The sequence below is a fragment of the Salvelinus fontinalis genome, chromosome 21 (assembly GCF_029448725.1).
Source record: "Salvelinus fontinalis isolate EN_2023a chromosome 21, ASM2944872v1, whole genome shotgun sequence".
Classification (NCBI taxonomy): Eukaryota; Metazoa; Chordata; class Actinopteri; order Salmoniformes; family Salmonidae; genus Salvelinus; species Salvelinus fontinalis.
Window position 1 is genome coordinate 23,524,018 of NC_074685.1, and position 26,980 is coordinate 23,550,997.

The following is a 26,980-nucleotide window of genomic DNA, read 5'->3' on the forward strand; positions in this document are numbered from 1 at the left end:
TGAACAGCCTTGATGAAGATTAAAGCAACTTTGAAGAGATGACATACAGTAATACAAACAGTCTTTGGGAAATAAATGGATCATTTTCTTTGGTGTCTGTCTTTCAAATCCTTAAATCCACGACAATTAATACACTAAAGGCAAATGTCAAGTGAAATAACTTCTCTTTTTGCCAACAGAAATCAACAATTCTTCATCTGCAGTTCAAACAGTCTCAAAATATGATAATTGAAACTTAAGTTAATATACCATTTGAGAACAGCTTAAATTGATTCACAACAAATTGGTTATATGGTGTTCTTTTTCTGAATTATTACATTGTCTAGATAGACAGCAAAGCAACACTGCACCCTAAATTAATGTCACCCTTCGGGCAGTACAACATGTTTTCATCCAAATGAAAACACAGTGGTTGTACTCTGTCACACCCAACAGATCAGTCTGTTGTATTCAAATGGCATCTACAGGGCAAAGCATGACCGATACCAGTCCTCACCGGCGGCCATCTTAAAGGAGATAACCTGCCCAGTCATCCCCCAGTGGCTCGCTGGTACACCCATTCTCACCGGATGAAAATGAATCTGTCAAAGTCAATTCTGGTTCTATCTCCACTTAAGAACATCCTGGTGACAAAGCAGGCCTGCTGATGCTGTGAGGGGGAACTGATGAGAATGTCTGCCAGGCTACCCTCAGGCACCTCCATACACTGCTGCTGGGACTACTGGGTGCTTGGGTTTCGGTTCAACATGACCTTTATAACTTAATTATTATCAATAAGCTAACAGTGGCATTATGTGCTAGTAGCAGTAGTAACAGTAGTAGTGGTATTAGTAGTAACGGTAGTAGTAGCAGTAGTAGTAGTGCTACTAGTAGTAGTTTTAGTAGATAGAGAAGTGATGACAATATATACACTCACCGGACAGATTATTAGGTATATGTCCGTGGCTTGTTATATAACTCTAGCTTCTCAAACCAAAGCAGACATTCTGGTTATAACTGCATCTTGGTTAAATAAGTTTATACTGGACTCTGATGTGTCTCTGACTGGTAATAATGTTTTTAGATCGGATAGAGTTGGCAGAGGACGGGGTGTCGCCATAGAGCAACTTAAATGTGTCTGTATCCATTACCAACTCTGTCCCTAAGCATATTCAATGTCTAGTCCTAAATGTGGGCCTTGGTAATAGTGCCCATTTGACACTAGTGGGAATTTATCGCCCTCCCTATGTGCTCTTAAATTGTCTGCATAAGAGCTGTTAAGCTACCTAAATCTCGCTCATGTATTACTAGAAAGAGACATTTATTTTAATTTAATGAGCAAATGTTTTTGTCTGAGCTGAGGTTGAGTGACTGGTGGATTGTGCCAACTATCACTGATTCGGATCAGGCCCTAATTTGTTTTATTTCCCTGTTTAACTCTTTTGCAGATAAACATGCTCGGCACAAAATGCTAAGGGTGAAAGACAGATATAATCCTTGGTTCACGCATGAGTTGTTTGTGAAATTACAGGAAATTCATTTTGCTTGGGCTAAGGCTAAACTGAATCATTCTACGTCTGATTGGGAGTCCTTGAGATATCTTGTTATTGGGAAAGCAAAATCAACATATTTCTTGAATTGTGTATAGCATAGTGGTGGTAATCCAGCTAACTTCTGGAAAGTGCTCAAATCTTTGAAGCAAAATTCCCCCCCCCCCATCATTTCCACAGCAGGTTCTGACAGCATCTGGTCCCATACAAGACAACATGGAAATGTGTGGTGCTTTAAATGACCATTTACTTCAGCTGTTTAAAGCATACTCTGAAAATTATTCTCATTCCACTAGAGGGTCCTCTAGTCACCTCAGAACAGATTGTAGAGAATGATGCACTAATAGACTTACATTTTTTATTTTTATTTCAACTATTTGATGTCTATGATGTACTAAGTGCTTTGCTAAAGATTGATGTTAAAACCCCATAGGGGCTAATTAACTTCTTACTGCAGCTCTCTGCCCCACTTATTGCAGAACCTTTTACCTATATCTTTAATATGACAATTGTTTCTGGTGTTATCCATAAGATCTGGAATGCGCCACACGTCCCCCCCTACACAAAGGAGGAGATGCTTCTGATTCAGATAACTACCGTCCAATCTCTATATTATCTTGCCTTTCCAAAGTTTTTGAATCACTGGCCAAATGTCAGCTAAGAACTTATATACAGTTGAAGTAAGAAGTTTAAATACACTTAGATTGGAGTCATTAAAACTTGTTTTTCAACCACTCCACAAATGTATTGTTAACAAACTATAGTTTTGGCAAGTCGGTTAGGACATCTACTTTGTGCAAGACACAAGACACAAGCAATTGTTTGCAGATTATTTCACTTATAATTCACTGTATCACAATTCCAGTGGGTCAGAAGTTGACATACACTAAGTTGACTGTGCCTTTAAACAGCTTGGAAAATTCCAGAAAATTATGTCATGGATTTAGAAGCTTCTGATAGGCTAATTGACATCATTTTAGTCAATTGGGGGATGTACCTGTGGATGTATTTCCATGCCTACCTTCAAACTCAGTGCCTCTTTGCTTGGCATCATGGGAAAATCTAAAGAGATCAGCCAAGACCTCAGAAATAAATTGTAGACCTCCACAAGTCTGGTTCATCCTTGGAGAAATTTCCAAAGCCTGAATGTACCACGTTCGTCTGTACAAACAATAGTATGCAAGTATGAACACCATGGGACCACGCAGCCGTCATACCGCTCAGGAAGGAGACGCGTTCTGTCTCCTAGAGATGAACGTACTTTGGTGCGAAAAGTGCAAATCAATCCCAGAACAACAGCAAAGGACCTTGTATAGATGCTGGAGGAAACAGATACAAACTTATCTATATCCACAGTAAAACGAGTTCTATATCGACATAACCTAAAAGGTCGCTCAGCAAGGAACAAGCCACTGCTCCAAAACCGCCATAAAAAGCCAGACTACGGATTACAACTGCACATGGGGACAAAGGTTGTACTTTTTGGAGAAATGTCCTCTGGTCTGATGAAACAAAAATAGAACTGTTTGGCCATAATGACCATCGTTATGTTTGGAGGAAAAAGAGGGAGGCTTGCAAGCTGAAGAACACCATCCCAACTCCTGAAGCACGGGGGTGGCAGCATCATGTTGTGGGGGTGCTTTGCTGCAGGAGGGACTGGTGCACTTGACCTCCAGCAGGCCACAAAATGACTTCCAGCAGGCCACAAATGTGCATGGCTGGAGGTCTGCTGGAGGTCATTTTGCAGGGCTCTGGCAGTGCACCTCCTTGCACAAAGGCGGAGGTAGTGGTCCTGCTGCTGGGTTGTTGCCCTCCTACGGCCTCCTCCACGTCTCCTGATGTACTGGCCTGTCTCCTGGTAGCGCCTCCATGCTCTGGACACTACGCTGACAGACACAGCAAACCTTTTTGCCACAGCTCGCATTGATGTGCCATCCTGGATGAACTGCACTACCTGAGCCACTTGTGTGGGTTGTAGACTCCGTCTCATGCTACCACTAGAGTGAGAGCACCGCCAGCATTCAAAAGTGACCAAAACATCAGCCAGGAAGCATAGGAACTGAGAAGTGGACTGTGGTCACCACCTGCAGAATCACTCCTTTTTTGGGGGTGTCTTGCTAATTGCCTATAATTTCCACCTTTTGTCTATTCCATTTGCACAACAGCATGTGAAATTTATTGTCAATCAGTGTTGCTTCCTAAGTGGACAGTTTGATTTCACAGAAGTGTGATTGACTTGGAGTTACATTGTGTTGTTTATTAAGTGTTCCCTTTATTTTTTGAGCAGTGTACTCTCATTCAAATGTTGACTGAAGTAGGGCTGGATCAGGCTTCTTGCAAGTGGTTTGCTGACGCTACTGTTATGTTTGCCACTGTTTCAGATGGACTACATATTTATTAATTGAATGGTTCTCCCATCGATCGGGTTCCCGCCTATAAATATCTGGGCTTTTGGATTGACAAGGATTTTTAAAACTTAAGAAAACTGATGAGCTAGTTAAAAGGCTGAGATTGAAAGATTTAAAGATTGTACAGTCAACTTTCCTGCCAGTTCTTGACTATGGTGACACAGTTTACTAGAATGCAGCAGCCACTACTCTTAAACCTTTGGATGCCGTCTACCATAGCGCTCTTTGCTTTATCACAGGTGACAGTTTTAATACTCATTACTGCATCCTGTATCAAAAGGTTGAGTCAGCTGGTTGAGTCAGGTTGAGTCAGATATCAGCTGATGTAAGAAGGGCTATATAAAAAAAATACTCATTAAATTCCCGTAGATCACTTCACTATTCCCTTTTTGTTTACAAAGCTCTACTACACAAGCTTCCAACTTACCTAACATTGTTGTTGAAGTATAAAAAGATGAGTTATCAAACCAGTTCACAGGGGTTGAGGTTCCTCAGGTCTCCACCGAATCAGGTAAATCCGCTTTTAGTTTTAATGCGCCTCACTGCAATTTTCAGAACTCATTACAATTAGATGTTCCAGTGCCGTTCGGGCAGTTTAGGGTGTTAATTGAGGACCTAGTAGCTGAAGACTGTAACTTTTTTCATAAGTGTTGTGTTTGTATTGAATGCTGTTTTGTTTAACATTGTATTGGTTGCTGTATTGTGACCAGGGCACCCCTTTGGAATGAGACGATGGTCTCAATGGGTTTCCCTGAATAAATAAATAAAAAGCGAAAAAAATAAAGCAGGCAGACAAGCATTGAGGCATTCAGTTACTGTTCGACTACAGTACCGGTCAAAGGTTTAAACACACCTACTCATTCAATGTTTTTTCTTTATTTTTACTATTTTCTACATTGTAGAATAATAGTGAAGACATCAAAACTATGAAATAACACATATGTGATCATGTAGTAACCAAAAAAGTGTTAAACAAATCAAAATATATTTGAGATTCTTCAAAGTAGCCACCCTTTGCCTTGATGACAACTTTGCTCACTCTTGGCATTCTCTCAACCAGCTTCACCTGGAATGCTTTTCCCTCAACCAGCTTCACCTGGAATGCTTTTCCAACAGTCTTGAAGGAGGTCCCATAGATGCTGAGTACTTGTTGGCTGCTTTTCCTTCACTCTTCACTCCTTCACATCCCAAACCATCTCAATTGAGTTGAGGTCGGGGGATTGTGGAGGCCAGGTCATCTGATGCAGTACTCCATCACTCTCCTTCTTGACATACTCAAATCTAACTGCCTGTACCTCAGGCCCTGAAGCAAGGATATGCATATTCTTGGTACCATTTGAAAGAAAACACTTTGAAGTTTGTGGAAATGTGAAAGGAATGTAGGAGAACACAATAGATCTGGTAATAGATAATACATAGGGGAAAAAAGTTGCCCAAATATCCCTAAATTGTTGTAATGTTATTTCCATCTAATTGACTTGGCTGTGTGAAATGATGTGGTGCACATCAAAATAACTTTTGTGGTGAAATTCCCACGTAATGTATAGAAGATACAAGTTAAATGGATTTCCATTGCATCTACAAATCTACTTATGCTTTTGTCATAAAATATGTTAAATTGCGAATGCGCCCACTCTGGTTTTGGCATGGGCGCTCTAGCCAACAGGTCACAGATACAGTTCGGGTTTAGCCTACATTATGACGTTATTATGGACAAAAGAGCGAGATAATTTGTATTTGTCAAAAGGCAGCCAAGCACTGGTCAACATATCACCAGAATAAGATCCTCAATAGTTATTGGAAAGGAGCATCAAGCTCCTCACCATGCACTTTCACCACCCTGTGAAGTTCATCATAACTTCATCTGTAGCCTAATAAAGTGCATGCTTTCCAGAGTCATAGTGGGAGGACCACACAACATATCATCGCGTGACTCCAAGTTTACTTCGAAATAATTGATATTATATCAATATATGTGCATAAAAGCGTAATTATGAATTACTTTTACAGACAAAATATCCTAATATCTAGTGTATTTTGTTTGGTCGACATTTGGAAATTTCACCAACAAACGATCTGTTTTCATAAGACCTGTCCTAAAAAAAATTATCCAATGTACTTTTACTCACATAAAAGGGTTGGATGGAAACCTGGTTAGTGACCTCGCATCACCTTGCGTGCTTCTTTTATTCTAACTCCCTCCCAGATATAAGTCCCGAAGAAATTGAAAGTAGATGCTTAGAGGAAAGCCGTGCTATTTAAATACCTTTGGCAGTAGCAATCATACACAGCAGGGGGAAATCTTTTGTTGTCTCAAAAAAGAGAAGAGAGGCCTTTTCTTACTCTTTCAGGTTCTTAGTCACCCACATTGTCAAGGTATTCTCGTCTTAGGGAGCAGAATGGAAAACATCAGAAAGCACATACGCACTGACGGAAAACAAATCAAATCAATATCAAATGTTATTTGTCACGTGCCGAATACAACGGGTGTGTGAAATGTTTGCTTATGAGCGCTTTCCAACGATGCAAAGTAAAAAATTATAATAAAAGCAAAAGTAAAAACACAAGAAAAGTAAAATACACAAAATTGAGCTATAGTTAGGGCTGTTTCGGAGACCGTATTACCGCCACATGGGTGGTCATGAGTCATGAAGGCAGTCAAATTCCACGTGACCGTTTAGATATGGTAATTAGGCTTCTCCTAGCTCTGATGCTGCTGATGGTCATTAGTAGCCTACCAAACTTGCTAACTGCTTTGTACTTAGCACTCTATTGTCACTCTAATCATTCTGACATCAATGCGAATGTATTCAAAAACCTAATGAAACACTTCATGAGAGCCCATGAGCTCATGTTGCGCAATATTTCTATAGGCTATGTAATTGATCTATTAAAAAATTATAAAAAATATTCTATTAAGAAAGAGGACGATCCCTTTAGCTTTCTATAGGCTATGCCTACTATATTTATTTCTCTACTTTCCTAATATTAAGCAAATATTAAGCACAATGCTTATCTTAACAACAGGAGTATAGCCTATCTGGCTGGCATGAAAATGAACCACAGGAAAAGCATCCTCCATTCACTATTTAAGTGCAGAATGTCACGTTCCTGACCTGTTTTCCCTTGTTTTTGTATTTGTTTAGTATGGTCAGGGCGTGAGTTGGGGTGGGCATTCTATGTTGTGTGTCTAGTTTGTCTGTTTCTGTGTTCAGCCTGATATGGTTCTCAATCAGAGGCAGCTGTCAATCGTTGTCCCTGATTGAGAATCATATATAGGTGGCTTGTTTTGTGTTGGGGATTGTGGGTGGTTGTTTCCTGTCTCTGTGTTTGTGTTCTGCACCAGATAGGACTGTCTCGGTTTTCACGTTTGTTGTTTTGTATTGTTGTAAGTGTTCACAGTTCGTTAAATTAAACATGTTGAACACTAACTGAGCTGCATTTTGGTCCTCTCCTTCATCCCAGGAAGAAAGCCGTTACAGATGACATGTATTTTTACCCTGCCCCTGTTTCAAGACTGGTGCATGATAATGGTCCATTCTAAATCAAAATGAATTTCACACATTTATTATTTAGTATACATAAAGACAATATTAAATCAAGAATAGTCTGATGGGTAACAATATTAGCCAATCACTTTTGAATTTTAAATTATCACCTGTGAATGATGCCCAGCTTAAGGCAAGAAACAATGCCTTTTTTCTGACATTTTCGAATCATAGTCGCACACCTCATCTAGCCTATCCAATAGTAACGTGGCCAAATAACTTCTTAAAATGAAGCACAATCTGCTTTACAACAGGTGTAGAGCCTAACTGGCACACATACTGAATGCAGCGCGTGAGTTTCAAGTTTGGGGAAGATCATTTTCACCATAAAAATGCACTTTTATAATAAAAGCATTACATGCATTAGTGCATTTGTGGTCACTTTTGCTAATGGTGTTTTCCCGGTAATGGAAATGTCACGCTTAAAGCCTACTGCCGTGTGCGCATTGCTGTGCTTATAAGAAATAAACTATTAGTTTATCAACATCTTAAGCTAAAAGTTCTGATATGTTGCGTCAGCCACATCGAGTAAAAAAGTATTTTTGATGTTAGTGGTTGTACTAAATCTATCATATATCCTACAAACGTCCCAGACTATGTTTGGAATATTTATTTCTCGCACAGAATAGGTCAACTTTTGTTCTATGGGGTATAGTAGATTGACATAGGCTAGTGCTTTGCTGTTCGTTAGGCCTACTCATATTGTTGGCTGATGAAAAGTAAATGTCGACAGTTCATCCAATATCTTCAATATGCACCTCGGAATTGGATAAAGAAGAGCACAGTTGCGTCCCCGATGTGTCGGTCTTCACTTGTAGTCTGTGAGAAAGACCCAATCAAGTGATGGAGAGCTGTGTGAGTCAGATGAGAGGTGCTTCGGAGTGGGCGAAATTTAGGCAGAAGGGCTGCAAAAGGCATTGATTTTTTTAGGGTGCATTATGGCCACACAAATGGGATGCCGCCGGGAAATTTATACACAATTGCTTCTCAAACTGTTAAATTCTTAGGGATAGAGGGCAGTATTCGGAAGTTCGGATGACTGAGGTGCCCAAAGTAAACTGCTTGTTATTCAGGGCCAGAAGCTAGGATATGCATATAATTGGTAGTATTGGATAGACAACACTCTCAAGTTTCTAAAACGGTTAAGATAATGTATGTGAGTATAACATAACTGATATGGCAGGCAAAAACCCGGGGATAATCCATCCAGATTTGTTGTTTTTTGAGGTGACCACCCATTGAAATGGCTGTCTAGGGGAAAATCAAAGGAAATCCTCCCAGATTGCAGTTCCTATGGCTTCCACTAGATGTCAACAGTCTTTAGAAAGGGTTTCAGGCTTGTTTTTTGAAAAATGAGCTGGAATTTGTAGTTTTTCTAGGTGGCTCTCATTTTGACTGTAGTCTTGTAGCACGCGTGGATGAGGGAGTACACTTCGTTATTTATCTCCGGTATTGAACACACTATTCTCTGTCTTAAATTGTATTGTTTATTTACATAATAGGGTACCTGAGGATTGATTACAAACGTTGTTTGACTTGTTTGGATTAGGTTTATTGGTAACTTTTGGGATTCCTTTGTGTGCATTTTGAACGAGGGGAACAGGTGGATTACTGAGTCGAGCGTGCCAACTAAACTGACTTTTTGGGGAAATAAAGAAGTACTTTATCGAACAAAACAACCATTTGTTATGTAGCTGGGACCCTTGGGATTGCAAACAGAGGAAGATCTTCAAAGGTAAGTGATTTATTTTATCACTATTTCTGACTTTCGTGACGCCTCTGCTGGTTTGGAAAATGTTTTTAATGCTTTTGTATGCGGGGTCCTGTCCTCAGATAATCGCATGGTATGCTTTTGCCGTAAAGCCTTTTTGAAATCTGATAAAGCGGCTGGATTAACAAGAAGTTAAGTTTTTAAGCGATGCAAGACACTTGTATTTTCATGAATGTTTAATATTACGTTTTTTGTATTTTGAATTCCGCGCTCTGCAATTTCACCGGATGTTGTCGTGGTGTGCCAGCACGTCTCGCCCAAAGAGGTTAACCTCTTGGCACACGGATCCCTTTAACGGGATCATTTTCGTAAACAACTGCTGAATTGCAGAGCGCCAAATAAATAAAAAAATACTACAAATATTTATTTTCATGAAATCACAAGTGAAATATACCAAAACACAGCTTAGCTTGTTGTTAATCCACCTATCGTGTCAGATTTTGAAAATATGCTTTACAGCAAAAGCAATGTGAGTTTATCGATCACTAGACAAAACATTACGAACAGCTAGCAGCAATGTAGATTGGTCACGAAAGTCAGAAAAGCAATCAAATTGATCGCTTACCTTTGATGATCTTCTGATGTTTGTACTCACGAGACTCCCAGTTCCACAATAAATGTTCCTTTTGTTCGAAAAATATTATTTTTATATCCAAAAGCCTTCATTTGGTTGGTGCGTTATGTTCAGAAATCAACAGGCTCGAGCGGTCATGAAGGGCAGACGAAAATTCCAAATAGTATCCGTAAAGTTCGTAGAAACATGTCAAACGTTTTTTTATAATCAACCCTGAGGTTGTTTTTAAAATCAATAATCGATAATATTTCAACCGGACGGTAAACTATTCAATAAAAGAGATAAAGAAAATGTCGAGCTACAACTTTCGCGTGCATGAACTAAGCTATCCACTGACGCGTTTTGATAAATCTCGCTCATTTTTCAGAATAAAAGCTTGAAACTAGGTCTAAAGACTGTTCACACCCTGAGGAAGCCATAGGAAAAGGAATCTGGTTGATATCCCTTTAAATGAAGGAAAGGCAGGCAATGGAACAGGGATTTTTCCCGGGTTGGATTTCCGCAGGTTTTCGCCTGCAAAATCAGTTCTGTTATATTCACAGACAATAATTTGACAGTTTTGGAAACTTTAGAGTGTTTTCTATCCCAATCTGTCAATTATATGCATATTCTTGCATCTGGGAAATAGGCAGCTTACATTGGGAACGTTATTTTTTCCAAACAGCAGTGCAGCAGGCAACTGGAGTAGGTGTCACACCCACTTGGGAGAAGCTTTTTTTTCGGGAGGCATATTCCTTGTAGAAAATCCCAGCTAGCTAGCTAACGTAGCTAGCAAGTCTCTGTCCACCATTTTTTTCCCACATGGAAAAGGAGGTCGTTGCTTGACAATCACCGGCTGACGAAATTTTGTGACCGGCACAGCCCTAGCTACAGTGCATTCAGAAGGTATTCACACCCCTTGACTTTTTCCACATTTTGTTGTGCTACTAAGTACGATTAAAAATGGATTTAATTGTCCGTTTTTGTCAAAGATCGACACAAAATACTCTAATATCAAAGTGGAAGAAAAATCTGAAGAAAAATCGACGACAAATAAGACACTAATATATCTTGATCAGATAATTATTCAACGCACTGAGTCAATACTTGTTAGAATCACCTTTTCCACACCTGGATTGTGCAACATTTGCCCATTATTCTTAAAAAAATTCTTCAAATTCTGTCAAATTGGTTGTTGATAATTGCTAGACAACCATTTTCACGTCTTGCCATAGATTTTCAAGCAGATTTAAGTTAAAACTGTAACTAGGCCACTCAGGAACGTTCACTGTCTTATTGGTAAGCAACTCCAGTGTAGATTTGTCCTTGTGTTTCAGGTTACTGTCCTGCTGAAAAACTAATTCATCTCTCAGTGTCTGCTGGAAAGGAGACTGAACCAGCTTTTCCTTTAGAATTTTGCCTGTGCTTAGCTCCATTCTGGAAATGTTTTATCCTGAAAAACTCCCCAGTCCTTAACTATTACAAGCATACCCATAACACGATGCGGCCACCACTATGCTTGAAAATATGGAGAGTGCTACTCAGTAATGTGTTGTATTAGATTTGCCCCAAACTTAACACTTTGTATTCAGGACAAAAGGTTAATTGCTTTGCCACACTTTTTACAGTTTTACTTTAGTGCTTTATTGCAAACAAGATGCACAGGCTTTCTTTTTTCACTTTGTCAATTAGATTAGCATTGTGGAGTAACATTGTGGAGGTGATCCATCCTCAGTGTTCTCCTATCACAGCCATTAAACTCAAACTGTTTTAAAGTCACCCACAATGCTCATTATGAGCAGCATAAAATCTAGCGGGAAAATCCGACCCGACAGGGAAAATGAGAACCAATGAATATAGCGGTTCTCAGGCAGGCTAGAGGCACAATATTGTTACTGTTGCATCACATTGGATGACCACTAGTGACTTATTGCAGCTTTTGAACCTAAAAAAGTTATATATTGCAGTTTTAAAAATGGAACCAGTGCCACTGTCCGCCCCACGGCTGTTGTTATTGTTTTGGTTTTGTTGACGAAGTAGAGGTGGGGAGCATCACGCATCACAGGAGGTTGGTCAGGGTGGATGGGTAGGCGTATAGCAACATCGAACATCTAGCCACCCAAAGGTTGCGTGTTCAAATCTCACCACGGACTACTTCAGCATTTTAGCTAATTGGCAACTTTGCAACTACTTGTTACTTTTTAGCTACTTTGCAACAGCTAACCCTAACCTTCATACTTTTATTCTAACTCCTAACTTTAAACCTAACCTTACTAATCCCTAGTCTAGCCACCTAACTAATGTTAGCGTTAGCCACCTAGCTAACGTTAGCTACAAAAAAATTGCAATTCATAACATTTCATACTAAATGGAGACAGATTTACATTTACTATATTACGTCTACCCCTGAGTCTAGGTTGCAGCAACAGTTTCACCATTAGGAATTACAGCTTTAAAGGACAAAATTACATCATGACAGAAAATTATTAAGACAAAACATATTTATCCAAGGGTTAATTGGGATGAAAAGAACAGTGTGTCAGAACTTTTCAACACCTGCATACTGCTACATGCAACAAACAATAGCTTCTGGACATGATTATGGACTTTCACACCTCAGCTTGGCTTTGCTGTTGTGACATTTGAATAATAACTTATTATATCATACAATAACAGCCATCCTAGTTTACCCGTTTGAGTTAGTTTGTTCTGAAATTAATGAGTCCCCTTGTTCACAGTCATTCAGAACAAAAAATATCTGACATTTGTCAATGTTGACTCTCTCCTCTGCTTGGACTAATACAGTCATTCACACAATATTTATAGAGTGGGAGAAAGCTGTTCAGACTGTGGATTATCCTATGATCATAATTGGAAGAGATGAGAGCAGCCATATAATCCATAGAACAATTCAGTCAGATCGATGAGAGTCAAGAGAAGCAGATTGGGTTGACCTGATGGCGGAAACAAATCTTCTGGACTGCTTAGACTAGCATTATCATCCCTGTTATCATCACTGGACAGGGCTCATCAACAGTGCTTGATTGAAAGGCACTTTCTTGGCTTGTTACAAGTCAGAGAATGGGTAGAGCAGTGAGTAAGAGTAAGTGTGTGTATATGTGTGTTTATAAGTGTGTGTGCGCACGTGTGTGTGCGAGCAACAGTGTGTGCACATGCATCTGTATGCGTGCATGTTGGTGTGTGTGTGCTTCAGACAAGCAGGCAGTCTCTGCCTCGTTGTCTTTGATTATGGCAGCGTCCCCCTGCAGCTAACATTTGTCTTTGCTATCAGCCAGACACTGGGGCTTTGAGAGGGCTGACAGTGCTGTCTGTCTCAACACTCATCCTCTAATGGAGAAACTTCAGCGCTGTGCTGTGCTGTGTTAGAGCTGCAAATAGGATTGTCCACCGTGTAGATATCTCACTCATCTGTACTGATAAAAGAAAACACTGCTTTTACTCATGTTGACACTTATCCTGAAATGTCTCTCTGGAATACATCCTGTGAATTCGAACCGCCAATATCTCATTGGGATTATTATTGTGTAGTGGGACTGATGAGAACGAATGTCCCAAGGATCCAACTTGGATGCATTGTTTTTGGTAGTTTTAATGCTGACTTCAACCATACAAAAGAGGACAAAACTAACACAAAGGGTCCATAGAGTTACTTAACCAACGAAAAAGTCTGGGCACCAGCCTGTTTCTGCTTTAGCCTAATTCGTTATCTCTGTCATGCCACCCTGTCTAAAAACCCAGTGGTGTAAAGTACAGGTCAAAATAGTCAAAGCAACATGCCATCAAGAATCAGCCCAATACCACTGCAGGTGCCACAACATTTTTGGGAAAGCTCCTGCCACCTAGCTGTATCCCAAAGGCGACAAGCCAAAGCCAGATGTCACAAAGTGATATGGCTTGGATAACATCCCCTGTGAAGGTACCACAGGTACACAACAGTAATAATGATGACATATCCTCCTCTGGGGGAGAACTTACCGGAAGGTCATCTGGAAGACCTGTCCCAGGTTGACTTGCTGGCTCTTGTTGTTGTAGCCGTGCAGCATCTCCCCAAACAGGGTGTCATTGAAACGAATGTCCTGCCTCTGGCACTTTGGCCCCTCACAGTTCTCTGTCTGAAGGAGACAGGAGCGACCGTCTGCTCCCAGCTTGTACTCCTGCACACACCTGGGTTGGGGAGGGGAGTTTGTGTAACAAGCACATCATGCAGAGGCAGAGACATTAGTATTATGGACTCAACTCACACACAATATCCTAATTTCCCAGTAGAGAACGTGTACCGAGCTCAAAGAACTAATAGATTGCAGAAGTATGTATTGTTAGCTGTCTAATATTTCAAATGAAAGCCATTGTGTAAGCACATCAAACATTTAAACCCAGACTGGTCTGCGTTAAAGGAAAACTGTGGTTGGATTTGCACATTCAGCATTGTCTACTTCAGAAATGGCTATGATCCACAAAGCACACATTTACTTAATTCTAATGAAACGAACATAGACACACTGGCAGACTCGTGAAGTAGCCTACAGTAGAATTCCATATCAACGTTCTATACTATAGACCATTCATAAACTGCCAATTAAGAGGTGAACATGAGAATCAATCTCACAGTTGACATGTATAAATGAGGATCACTCTCACATTTGTTTCTAACAGTATTTTTTGCCCGTCCATTTCGGTGAAAGGCTATAGCTGTCTTTCTACCACCTTAGAGTTCAATAGCAGCTGATTTAGACAACCTATTGTAAAGAGCTGCTCTTATGCTCTACTTGTGTTATCAACAATGGCCTACTTCTCACCCACAGAACATATTGTTGGACCCAGGTTGCCCAGGAAAGAAGACATTTTAAAGGGGCTTCTTCCCTGATGCTGTATGTGTCCTGCAACTGGCTGACTCACCCACAGAACATGAGGATGTTGCTGGAGCTGGGGTTGTCTGGTAGGGGCACTAGCTGTTGGAGACACAGCTGCTCACAGCCCCCATTGAAGCCGTCTGTGCAGTCCGTGCCCTTTGAGTAGTCATAGCAACCTGAGCCGTCCTTCATCGGCCGCAGCCCGTCGGGACACTGGAGGGGCAAGAGAGATGCACAGGAGAGGGAGAGAAACAGGGAGAGAGAGAGAGAGAGGTCAACATACATATATGTTGTCAACATACATATATATACATACGTATATATAAAAGTATGTGAACACCCCTTCAAATTAGTGGATTCGGCTATTTCAGCAACACCCTTTGCTGACAGGTGTATACAATTGAGGACACCGCCATGCAATCTCCATAGACAAACATTGGCACTAGAATGGCCTTACTGAAGAGCTCAGGGACTTTCAACGTGGCACCATCATAGGATGCCACCTTTCTAACAAGTCAGTTCGTCACATTTCTGCCCTGCTAGAGCTGCCCTGGTCAACTGTAAGTGATGTTATTGTGAAGTGGAAATGTCTAGGAGCAACAACGGCTCAGCCACAAAGTGGTAGTTAACACAAGCTCACAGAACGGGACCCCAAGTGCTGAAGCACGTAGCGTGTAAAAATTGTCTGTCCTCGGTTGCAATACTAACTTCCGAGTTCCAAACTGCCTCTGGAAGCAACGCCAGCACAATATCTGCTCATCGGTAGTTTCATGAAATGAGTTTCCATGGCTGAGCAGTCACACACAAGCCTAAGATCCCCATGAGCAATGCCAAGCATCGGCTGGAGTGGTGTAAAGCTCGCTGCCATTGGACTCTGGAGTAGTGGAAATGCGTTCTCTGCAGTGATGAATCAAGCTTCACCATCTGGCAGTCCGGCGGACAAATCTGGGTTTGGCGGATGCCAGATAAATGCTACCTGCCCCAATGAATAGTGCCAACTGTAAAGTTTGGTGGAAGAGGACTAATGTGATGCGGCTGTTTTTCATGGTTCGGGCCCCTTAGTTCCAGTGAAGAGAAATCTTAACGCCTGCACAAAGCCCTGACCTCAACCCCATCAAACACCTTTGGGATCAATTGGAATGCCGACTGCGAGCCAGGCCTAATCGCCCAACATCAGTGCCCGACCTCACTAATGCTCGTGGCTGAATGGAAGCAAGTCCCTGCAGAAATGTTTCAACATCTAGTGGAAAGCCTTCCAAGAAGAGTGGAGGCTGTTATAGCAGCAGAGAGGGTACCAACTCCATATTAATGCCCATGATTTTGGAATGAGATGTTCGACAAGCAGGTGTCCACATACTTTTGGTCATGTAGTGTATTTATTCAGATCAGGACCCAGCAATTACCAGGAGACAGACAGCGAGATGGTCTGCTTTAATTAACAAAAATGAGAAAAGTGATGAAGAACTCCATCTCCCAGGGTTCCCCTCAAGAGTCCGTGGGGATTTGATGAAGTGTTGATTGGCTAATCAGGGAAAGTAATCAGAACAGAGCTCTCCAAATGAATCTCAACCACATGGATAAACTGCAAGCCAATTATAGAGACTCTCACTTGGATAAGGAATATTACATACAGCACAAGTATGTGGCATAAGTGCATACAGCACTTCAAAATACCATTCAAATCAGCAAACGCTAGTACTTAGATATAATCCCCCCAAATTGGCCTGATAAAAAGTGACTTATTTAAAATGACTTGAGGCCTATATGGTGTGTGTTTACTTCAGATTAGTAGAGTGATTTGAAAGCTCTGCTAGAGCAGAGCAGAGTTTAGGGTGTTTAGTGCTGTGATAACCTGACAGTGCTGCTATCACACAGCGGTACTACCAGACAGTCTCTGACATTTTAGTAATTAGATGACTGCACAATACAACTGCTGACAACCTTTCAGAAGTAGGTTTGTCCTAAATGTAGCAGTCATTTCCTGCATGTTTTAACCCACCGCCAATTGCACCTGTTTAGTGTAGGCCTTCATTCATGGTGTGATTACACAACAAAAAGGGACAGAACAATAGGTTATCTTCTATGTTTTGTGATTTTGACAGGACCACCATCCTTTTATCTAATCCAAAACCAAATCTGATGCAACACCTACTGTACACAATCACAAATAAAACCCCTTTTCAAGTCTTAAAAAACACACTGAATATGCGTGGACATTTGTATTAGTGCATGCAAACACCCCAAATACCTCTTATTTGATGAAAATCTAAACAACTCAGTAACATCTCTGCTCTGTGATTGTAGTGGCGGCTGTTATTGTTGTTGGGACATATCTGGGGTTTATCTTATTTGGATGATGGGCAGCCATAATAACAGCAGAGTGATGTTGATGTCAAACATAATACCAGCTGACAGATAATTCGATCCTGATGGATGGGTAGATGTCTGGGAGGCCAGAGTGGAGTGTCACCCCTGGGAATTGTGGGATAGCATTCAGAGTGTGACATCACCCTTTCACTGACATCTCATGGCTGCTAAGTGGCCGAAAGACTGAACATGTGAGGAGATACCATCGGCCTAGGCTATATGGCCAGCTCTGATAAAAAGAGGGATTTTACATATTGTATGATTTTAGAGTAGTGTAGAGTTTAATATAGAGCCTTAAAATGACATGTATCTCATTGAAATTGGTCAATTTCAGGGAGTGAGATATTTTTGAACTACCTATTTCAGGAGGTGTAATTAATCTTTCTCAAAGTCCCTTTTATGTCAAAAGCCTTGTGATGATTGCTCACAGCTATCTGCAATAAGGCCATGCTAAAGAGACATTTAGTGTAGCAGTATAACTGTATTGCAGATAGAGTAGTTATGGTGTGTTCCTGTGATAAGAAGACTGTAGACTGATAAGATCCAAGGCTGATAAACACATCCTCAGGGTTTGTTGGAAAAGTGCACTGAATCCTGGTGTGCTAGGGAAATGAGTTCATACTGTATCAGGCTATGGCTAACATTAACCCTGTGACATCACACACACACACACACACACACACACACACACACACACACACACACACACACACACACACACACACACACACACACACACACACACACACACACACACACACACACACACACACACACACACACACACACACACACACACACACACACACACACACACACACACACACACCACAGTCCAATGCAGCTAAACCAATCAATACTGTACTGCTCCCATGGGTGTCTGTCATCCACAGTATAATTCTGGATCTTGACTGTTAGAACTTGTCGTTATGGCGTCTATACAGTAATATATTGCTCATAACATCATGCAGGCACATGGGTCTGATCAGAATCTATCATTTCCATGCCACCAGGATCTTATTGCTCCTCACTAAGATCTGACAGCACCTCAACTTCACTACAGGTTCTATAGGGATACAAACAGACCTTATCTTATCACGTTTCCGTCCATAACATTCCTATAGAGGATTACACGCACCAGTGCACTGCTGCTCAGCTAATCGATACTGGGTCTCATCTGTGACTACCGTGTACTGTATGGCAATGCAGAGTGGAGAAGGGGGGGACAAGAAAGAAAGCACTCAGATGGTGTAGAAAGAGATGGAGGAGGAGAGGGAGTGTGAGGAGGAGAAGTGTGGGAGGGGAGGATAGAAGAGGGTAGAGGGAGCGCTGACTCACTCACACTGGATAGCCTTAGAAGTGCTGTTATACGAGCCTGTCAGGCTGCGATATTGATCAGCGTTGGAGTATGGGCAATAGACACGGTGTCGATGAGGCAGATTAAGAAAACAAATAAAATGAGGCAGTTTAAGAAAACAAATAAAACATGGCAAAACAATTACCCAGTATTCCTAAACGGCAACAGTAAACGCCCAATGGCTGCTCCATAAATGACCGCCCAGCGCTATATCCTGATCTACCATGAGCCCAAAGGGGATAAGTATGGGAACTTAGAGAACACACACACACGCCTCCGAGGCCCAATACACCACATCACGTGACAGTTAGCCATTCATTTTTTTCTAATCACCTTTCAACACCCCAAGTTTTAATCAGGCTCTGTGCAATTTACTAAGATCCTTTTTCTTAATGACTGGGTCCTAGGATGACAGACACATTAAAATGCTTTATTTTTTAAGTTACATCTTAGCACCCGGCATATGAAGTAATAGTCAGGAAGGTGATAGCTGTCGTTGACCCCCATGTGTCACCATATACCATATGGTAAGAAAGGAATTAGCAATGATAGGGCAAGATAGAGGAAATACAGGAGAAAACTAATGGGTTGATAATGAACGGCGATGTACTAGGATGTTTAAGTAACAGAAACCAGGTAGAATATACTTTGAGAGCAATACAGGACACACACTTCTTTATTGTAAGGGTACTAACAGGGTAAATCATATTGTCTGATGATAGACATCAAAATGTGTATTTATTTGACAGCTTGATCTGATTTGGAGGTGAAAGAGATGTATGCCCATGGAAATCCATAGGAGAGTGCCAAGAGTGCCAAAAAAACGGAAGACAGACGATCCCCTCAGAGAGACGTGAAGTCTCTTCCAGCTGTTATGTTGACTATTTTAATTTCTCCAATGCTTAATTTCATAGTGAAATGACACAGCTGTGTTTAGCTAAGGAACGGTGTCAACCAAAGGCAGTGATGACTACAGGGATTTAGACTGTACTGTCTTGTTTTGGTATATTTAATCTCTTGGTGTCGTCAGGTTTCTCAAAAACTGTTAAGCCTTTTCCTGGAATGAAATGTTCATTGGATTTGTCCACAAATGTCCATGTGTAATGCCAGATGGTCAAGTAGCAATGCCACACACACACACACACACACACACACACACACACACACACACACACACACACACACACACACACACACACACACACACACACACACACACACACACACACACACACACACACACACACACACACACACACACACACACACACACACACACACACACACACACACACACACACACACACACACGGCTAGAGCTCAATTCAATAAAGGATGCTTTGTTATTCTCCCTCCATCTTCATCTAGTCCCAACAGATAGGAGATAATATCAGGGTTCTAAGTACAATAATGTTGCTCCCGCATTCATTAAACTATTAGAGGGGAATGAAATTGAAACAGCAATCTTTCGCAGGATATCTAACCCAGCACTGCTCTGCCAGTTGGGAATAAAGTCACTGGATTTAATACTTTTTCTATCGCTTTAATGTGCAGTCGGGCTGTGACTGAGTGATTGAATTGCTTCTCTTTTTTTCTTTTTACCCTGACACGATATTATCAGTTAACACATAAAACACAGCCCAGCAGGGGATGAAAGATCTGCCTTGACTCCTTGATTATACTGTGATTATGATATCAAACAAAAGCACTGATTCAATTGTCATTCTTACTGCGTGGTGACCCTTGATTAATCAATGTGTTTACATGCTATTGCGATGCATCCTTTTTTATTTCAGGGATCAGGGAGGTTAAATGATGTGTGTGGCCTTCCTTTTTCAAAATACAGATATTCAGGATAATAGAAAGTCCTGTGATGATAATGCAGTATCTTATTTTATAAAAAATAGTTAGAAAATGTGTGTTTCTGGAGGACTCCACTACTAAGCCAAGCAAAATAATAAGCCTTTTGTTATGGCCGATGGAGTCATGAACACTACACAGCACAATGATTGACTCAGACAATACACTTCAACGTGAAAAACTTTAATAAAAGTCGGCCTAAAGCCTTATCCCTGCCCTTTGAGCCCAGTGAGATCCATGTCCTGAGTTAATATTAAGGACAACACCCAGAATAAAAATATGTTTGCATGGAGCATGAATTTGGGTGGAATTCGATCAAGCTTTGCAGGTTACCAAAAACTCTGGGTCAAAATAATAGTTATTTTTTGTTTCAAACACATTTTCTTGAATCAGGAGCAATGCTATCCTCTTGAAGCTAGGGGGCAGAATTTTTATGTTTGGAAGAATAATGTGGCTTCCTCAGGGTGTGAACAGTCTTTAGACATAGTTTCAAGCTTTTATTTTGAAAAATGAGCGAGATTTACCAAAACACGTCAGTGGATTGGCGGATGTCCCTCCATTAGTTGTTGCGCCAGACACTCGTTGCTCGACATTTTCTTTCTCTCCAGTCTTGAATAGTTTACAGTCCGGTTGAAATATTATCGATTATTGATGTTAAAAACAACCTGAGAATTGATTGTTAAAAACGTTTGACATGTTTTTACGACCTTTACGGATACTATATGGAATTTTCGTCAAGCCTTGATGACTTGCCTAAGGCTGTGGAATACTGAACATAATGCGCCAAACAAATGGAGGTATTTTGATATAAAAAAAATCTTTATCTAACAAAAGGAACATTTATTGTGTCACTGGGAGTCTCGTGAGTGCAAACATCCGAAGATCATCAAAGGTAAGCGATTAATTTTATTGCTTTTCTGGCTTTCGTGACCAATCTACATTGCTGCTAGCTGTTCGTAATGTTTTGTCTAGTGATCGATAAACTCACATTACTTTCGCTGTAAATCATATTTTCAAAATCCGACACGATAGGTGTATTAACAACAAGCTAAACTGTGTTTTGGTATATTTCACTTGTGATTTCATGAAAATAAATATTTTTGTATTTTTTTGGAATTTGGCGCTCTGCAATTCAGCGGTTGTTTACGAAAATTATCCTGCTAAAGGGATCCGTGCGTCAAGAAGTTGCGGGTTGGATTTAATTCCAGCCTCAGTGACATGGAGAGGACTTAATGTAAACACTTCACGCAGACTGTCTCTGTGGTGTGCCATGTGTGTCCCCTAAATAGTGTTCCCCCCGTACTATAAATGACAAGGCTTAACCACCAGTGTGAGCGAAATGAGGTGTGAATTATGAAAAGGCAATTGCAGGAAATTATAACCCATTGAAATGTAGATTAATGAGCAGAGCTGTTCAGTGGGGCAGGAAAAGTTGTGATGTGCATCTTTCCAGAACGCAGGACCGTGGGGACAAGCAGTGATAAGGGGGATAAAGAAAAAGGCAGAGCTCATGGGGAGGGGTAAGAGGCAATGTTTTCCCCCAGACGTCTCTTCAATATCATACTAAGTAGGGGCAACATAACACAGTTTTTGCTTCTTGCTCAGAACAAATTATTTAATTCTTGACTTTCAAAGTGTGCTCCACATTCGAATGGGGTGTACTATAATGGGGAAAGTGCTTAGCAATGCATAACTAGTGAACCAAGACTTGTCTATTATTTCCCCCAAATCTTTTCAATTTGACAGCATGAATAAAATTATAAAATGGGTCTGAAATCAATGACGCATCAGTGCCATACTGCATCCCAAACAACATTCCCAAAGATGTCCCAAAGGGAAAAGTGAACAGAGTGATGTGCTGATAAAATTATGCCATCTGCTCTTCCCTTGACTACATCCATTAAGAAGATGGACACTGTATCTGTGGCTACAATGAATGCAGCAGAACTAACTGAGCCTCTTAGCTCTCGGATGAATACTTCAGCTGTAACCGTTGAAGTTTTACCAACACAACCACAGAGTTGACGGAGTCACGTGAACTTCTCCTGGCCTCCCCAGCAAGACTATTGAGCACATCAAGAGTGTGGAGGTGTGTGCACTTCAGCACAGATCAATGCGTGCTTCCTTGGGGCAAACCTTGCCAATTTGAAGGTTAGCTTATTCTTTGACTGTGTCAGGGTTGGCACTCTACCGACACACACCCCCAGGCAGGCTAGTTCTCATGCCTGTCTGTCAGAAGGGGAAACGTCTGCCTTAACTCAGCCTTTACCTGTGACAGAACAGCTCTACATTTACGGAGCATTATTCTATGGTGTGTTTATGTGCAACATCAGCTAAACATGTAGTAATGGAAATGCAGTTACAGCAATGGTTCCACATAGTATTTGTATCTCTCAGATTATCTGCGCATTGAGTGAGCGAGGAGGGGGCATTGATGCAGTACTATTCAATTCACACATATCTTTGCAGAGCGGTTTTGTGTAGGCCTGCTGTAGAGAACAAGTTGAGTCCCTTGCTCGCTTTACAAGCATATGCTTCCAGTAATCTTCCTATATACAGCAATTCGAACAAGAACCCACATTTCCCTCGCTTACAGGAAACAAAGGCAAAGAAAAAACATGAGCGGTGACTTCAAAACATAGGCTTCATGGGGAATATATTTCCATAATGCATTAAATAGGTCTTCTGAGTTTGAGACAGGGTAAGGAAATTAGTCACTTAATGGAATTCAAGCCCAAGCGTGGCTGGCAATACCATTGTATGTCTCACTCCTTTCTGACATGGGGTGTTGTAAAGCAGACCTAAAAGAGTCAAAGAGAAAATACCACCACAACTCTGACCGCTGAGACATGCTGTGCAAGGTTTTTATCGTTGGCACATATTTGCATTAATCATGTAGGCACAGGCAGGGAGCTTTCGCCACCAGCTTTAATTCAGAATACCAATTAATAGACCATTTCCATTTCCTCGAAGTACAAACGAGTGGTGGGGTAACTAACAGCCTCCTAGCTGGAGATTTATGGCCCAAAGTCCAGACTCAGGATGGGAGGAAATTGAACAAGATGGCCGTGATACTTTCTATCTTTCCTCCTTCCCTCTCTTTTAAGTTTTGACATCACAGGTTGAACACAGCTCTCCAGGCCTTTGATATAGTTGTATCTGCATTTCAATGAGCTGTGAGGGACAGCATTACTCACATCAATGCTGGCGTCCATCCTCTTTGCAAATCAACACTGTGCTAGGGAGTTTGTTGGAAGTCAGTTTGAATGCTGACGATGGAGGGAAGAGAGAGAGGAAGCAGAGTCTGTGGAAACTTTTAATAAGATTGCCCGCTGGTCCAAACATATGCCCCGGGGCTCCATGTGGGGTAGTCTGGGAAACACAATCTTATTAGTCCTGCTTCATTTATATTTAATTCACAGCGGACTCCGTCTTCACAGACAGACCAGGGAAAATAAACATTTCATTTGGGTCGTTCCATCTCGAAAAGAACAGGATTTTGACACCCACCATCTCAGATTATTCCTTTTTTATATTGTTAGAAACAGATGAGACTAGCATTCCTGCAACATTATTTTGTAGAAATATAATTTGATCTAAGAGAAATTAAGGTAATTTATTGCCCCCAAATTGATCATTTTAATATATAGGATTCACATAATATTTAATAAATATAGTACCTAACATCCGATTTGGACCAAACTCTTTCTAACCATGAGTTAGTCCAAAGAAATGGTCAACAGCCACCCACACCACCCCACTCCAATCCCACCACAACAACCAGTATATAGAATTAGTTCTCTATGTCAGACAAGTAGTATGGATCTCTGGCTCGAAGTATTGTTTCTTCATCCTATGTAATGTATTCTCAGTGAATTTCGTGATGTTTTATTCCCCTGTTCAAATACATGTGTAATTGAAGTTGGTTGGTTTGTGTCCCAGCCTACATCCTGATACTACCAGGTTTGAACCATCTGTCAGTCTGATGGACGAATCTGGGTTTAGTAGATGCAAGGAGAACGCTACCTGCCCCAATGCATAGTGCCAACTGTAAAGTTTGGTGGAGGAGGAATAATGGTCTGGGGCTGTTTTTCATGGTTCGGGTTAAGACCCTTAGTTTGGGCTAGGCCCCTTAGTTCCAGTGAAGGGAAATCTTAAAGCTACAGCATACAATGACATTGTAGACAATTCTGTGCTTCCAACTTTGTGGCAACAGTTTGGGGAAGACCCTTTCCTGTTTCAGCATGACAATGCCTCTGTGCACAAAGCGAGGTCCATACAGAAATGGTTTGTCGAGATCAGTGTGGAAGAACTTGACTGGTCTGCACAGAGCCCTGACCTCAACCCTATCAAATATTTTTGGGATGTATTAGAAAGCCAACTGCAAGCCAGGTCTAATCGCCCAACATCAGTGCCTGACCTCACTAATGTTCTTGTGGCTGAATGGAAGCAAGTTCTCGCAGCAATGGTACAACATCTAGCGGAAAGCCTTCCCAGAAGGTGAGGGCTGTTATAGCAGCAAAGGGGCGGACAAAGTCCATATTAATGCCCCTGATTTTGAAATTAGATGTTTGACGAGCACTTTTCAACGAGCACTTTTGATCATTAAGTGTAGGTACCATTGACATGCATTGGATTTCTGCCACAAATGCTACAAAGTTAACATTTAAAACAGTGACCAGGTAAACAAAACCAAAGCATGGGTTGCTGTCACACCTTGTCCATAAACTCCTGAAAGGGTATGGAAACCAATATGCAATTTTGTAATTTGGGTGAACTATCCCTTTAATATTGAGGGAGGATTCTTCAAAAACGAGCAGGAACATCACTATCTAGTGGTCAGAACCTGGCAATATGGATAAAGGATAGAACATAAACCTTACACATTTTAGTTATGTTTTAGTTATATTTTAGTTAATTAGAATTTTTCTGAACATGTAAAAAACGAAACTAAATTAACTGAGAATACATTACATAACATGAATAAATATTACTCCAAGCTGCAGCTCAATACTAAACTCAGCAAAAAATGAAATGTCCCTTTTTCAGGATCCTGTCTTTCAAATATAATTCGTAAAAATCCAAATAACTTCACAGATCTTCATTGTAAATGGTTTAAACATTGTTTCCCATGCTTGTTCAATTAACCATACATAATTCATGAACATGTACCTGTGGAAGGGTCGTTGAGACAACAACAGCTTACAGACGGTAGGCAATTAAGGTCACAGTTATGAAAACTTAGGACACTAAAGAGGCCTTTCTGCTGACTCTGAAGAACACCAAAAGAAAGATGCCAAGGGTCCTTGCTCATCTGTGTGAACGTGCTTTAGGCATGCCGCAAGGAGGCATGAGGACTGCAGATGTGGCCAGGGAAATAAATTACAATGTCAGTACTGTGAGACACCTAAGACAGCGCTACAGGGAGACAGGATGGAGAGCTGATCGTCCTCGCAGTGGCAGACCACGTGTAACAACACCTGCACAGGATCGGTACATCCGAACATCACACCTGCGGGACAGGTACAGAATGGAGAATAACAACAACTGTCCAAGTTACACCAGGAACGCACAATCCCTCCATCAGTCTGAGACTGTCCGCAATAGGCTGAGAGAGGCTGGACTGAGGGCTTGTAGGCCTGTTGTAAGGCAGGTCCTCACCAGACATCACCGGCAACAACGTCGCGTATGGGCACAAACCCACCAACGCTGACCCAGACAGGACTGGCAAAAAGTTATCTTCACTGACGAGTCGCGGTTTTGTCTCACCAGGGGTGATGGTCGGATTCTTGTTTATCGTCGAAGGAATGAGCGTTACACCGAGGCCTGTACGCTGGAGCGGGATCGATTTGGAGGTGGAGGGTCCGTCATGGTCTGGGGCGGTGTGTCACAGCATCATCGGACTGAGCTTGTTGTCATTGCAGGCAATCTCAACGCCATCCTCCTCCCTCATGTGGTACCCTTCCTGCGGGCTCATCCTGACATGACCCTCCAGCATGACAATGCCACCAGCCATGCTGTTTGTTCTGTGCGTGATTTCCTGCAAGACAGGAATGTCAGTGTTCTGCCAGGGCCAGCGAAGAGCCCGGATCTCAATCCCATTGAGCACGTCTGGGATCTGTTGGATCGGAGGGTGAGGGCTAGGGCCATTCCCCACAAAAATGTCTGGGAACTTGCAGGTGCCTTGGTGGAAGAGTGGGATAACATTTCACAGCAAGAACTGACAAATCTGGTGCAGTCCATGAGGAGACGCACTGCAGTCTCCTTAATGCAGCTGGTGGCCACACCAGATACTGACTGTTACTTTTACTTTTGACCCCCTCTTTGTTCAGGGATACATTATTCCATTTCTGTTAGTCACATATCTGTGAAACTTGTTCAGTTTATGTCTCAGTTGTTGAATCTTGTTATGTTCATACAAATATTTACACAAGTTAAGTTTGCTGAAAATAAACACAGTTGACAGTGAGAGGATGTTCCTTTTTTTGCAGAGTTTACTTGTCTGACAGAGAGAACTAATACTGATACTTTTGGGGTGGATTTGGCGGGGGTTTGGTTCAAATCTGATTTTAGGTTCTATATTTATCACCTTTTTTTTAAAAGACCAAATTGGGTGCCGTCAATTAGATGAATTTCTCAGAGGTCTAATTATATTTAGACAAAACAATGTTAAAGGAATGCTAATATGTCATGTTTCTACCTGCAGAAACAATTTC

At 41.3% G+C, this 26,980-nt stretch overlaps 1 protein-coding gene across 2 annotated transcripts in view; it reads right to left on the reverse strand.

The window, feature by feature from the left end:
- Positions 1-26,980, reverse strand: part of LOC129818467 (astrotactin-2-like) — a 433,204-nt gene that overhangs the window by 150,615 nt on the left and 255,609 nt on the right. For both annotated transcript variants that reach the window (XM_055874386.1, XM_055874387.1), the window contains 2 exons: positions 14,727-14,893; positions 13,806-13,994 (listed from right to left, as the gene is read on the reverse strand). In XM_055874386.1, the coding sequence (XP_055730361.1) occupies positions 13,806-13,994; positions 14,727-14,893 (356 nt within the window). The remainder of the gene's footprint in view (positions 1-13,805; positions 13,995-14,726; positions 14,894-26,980) is intronic.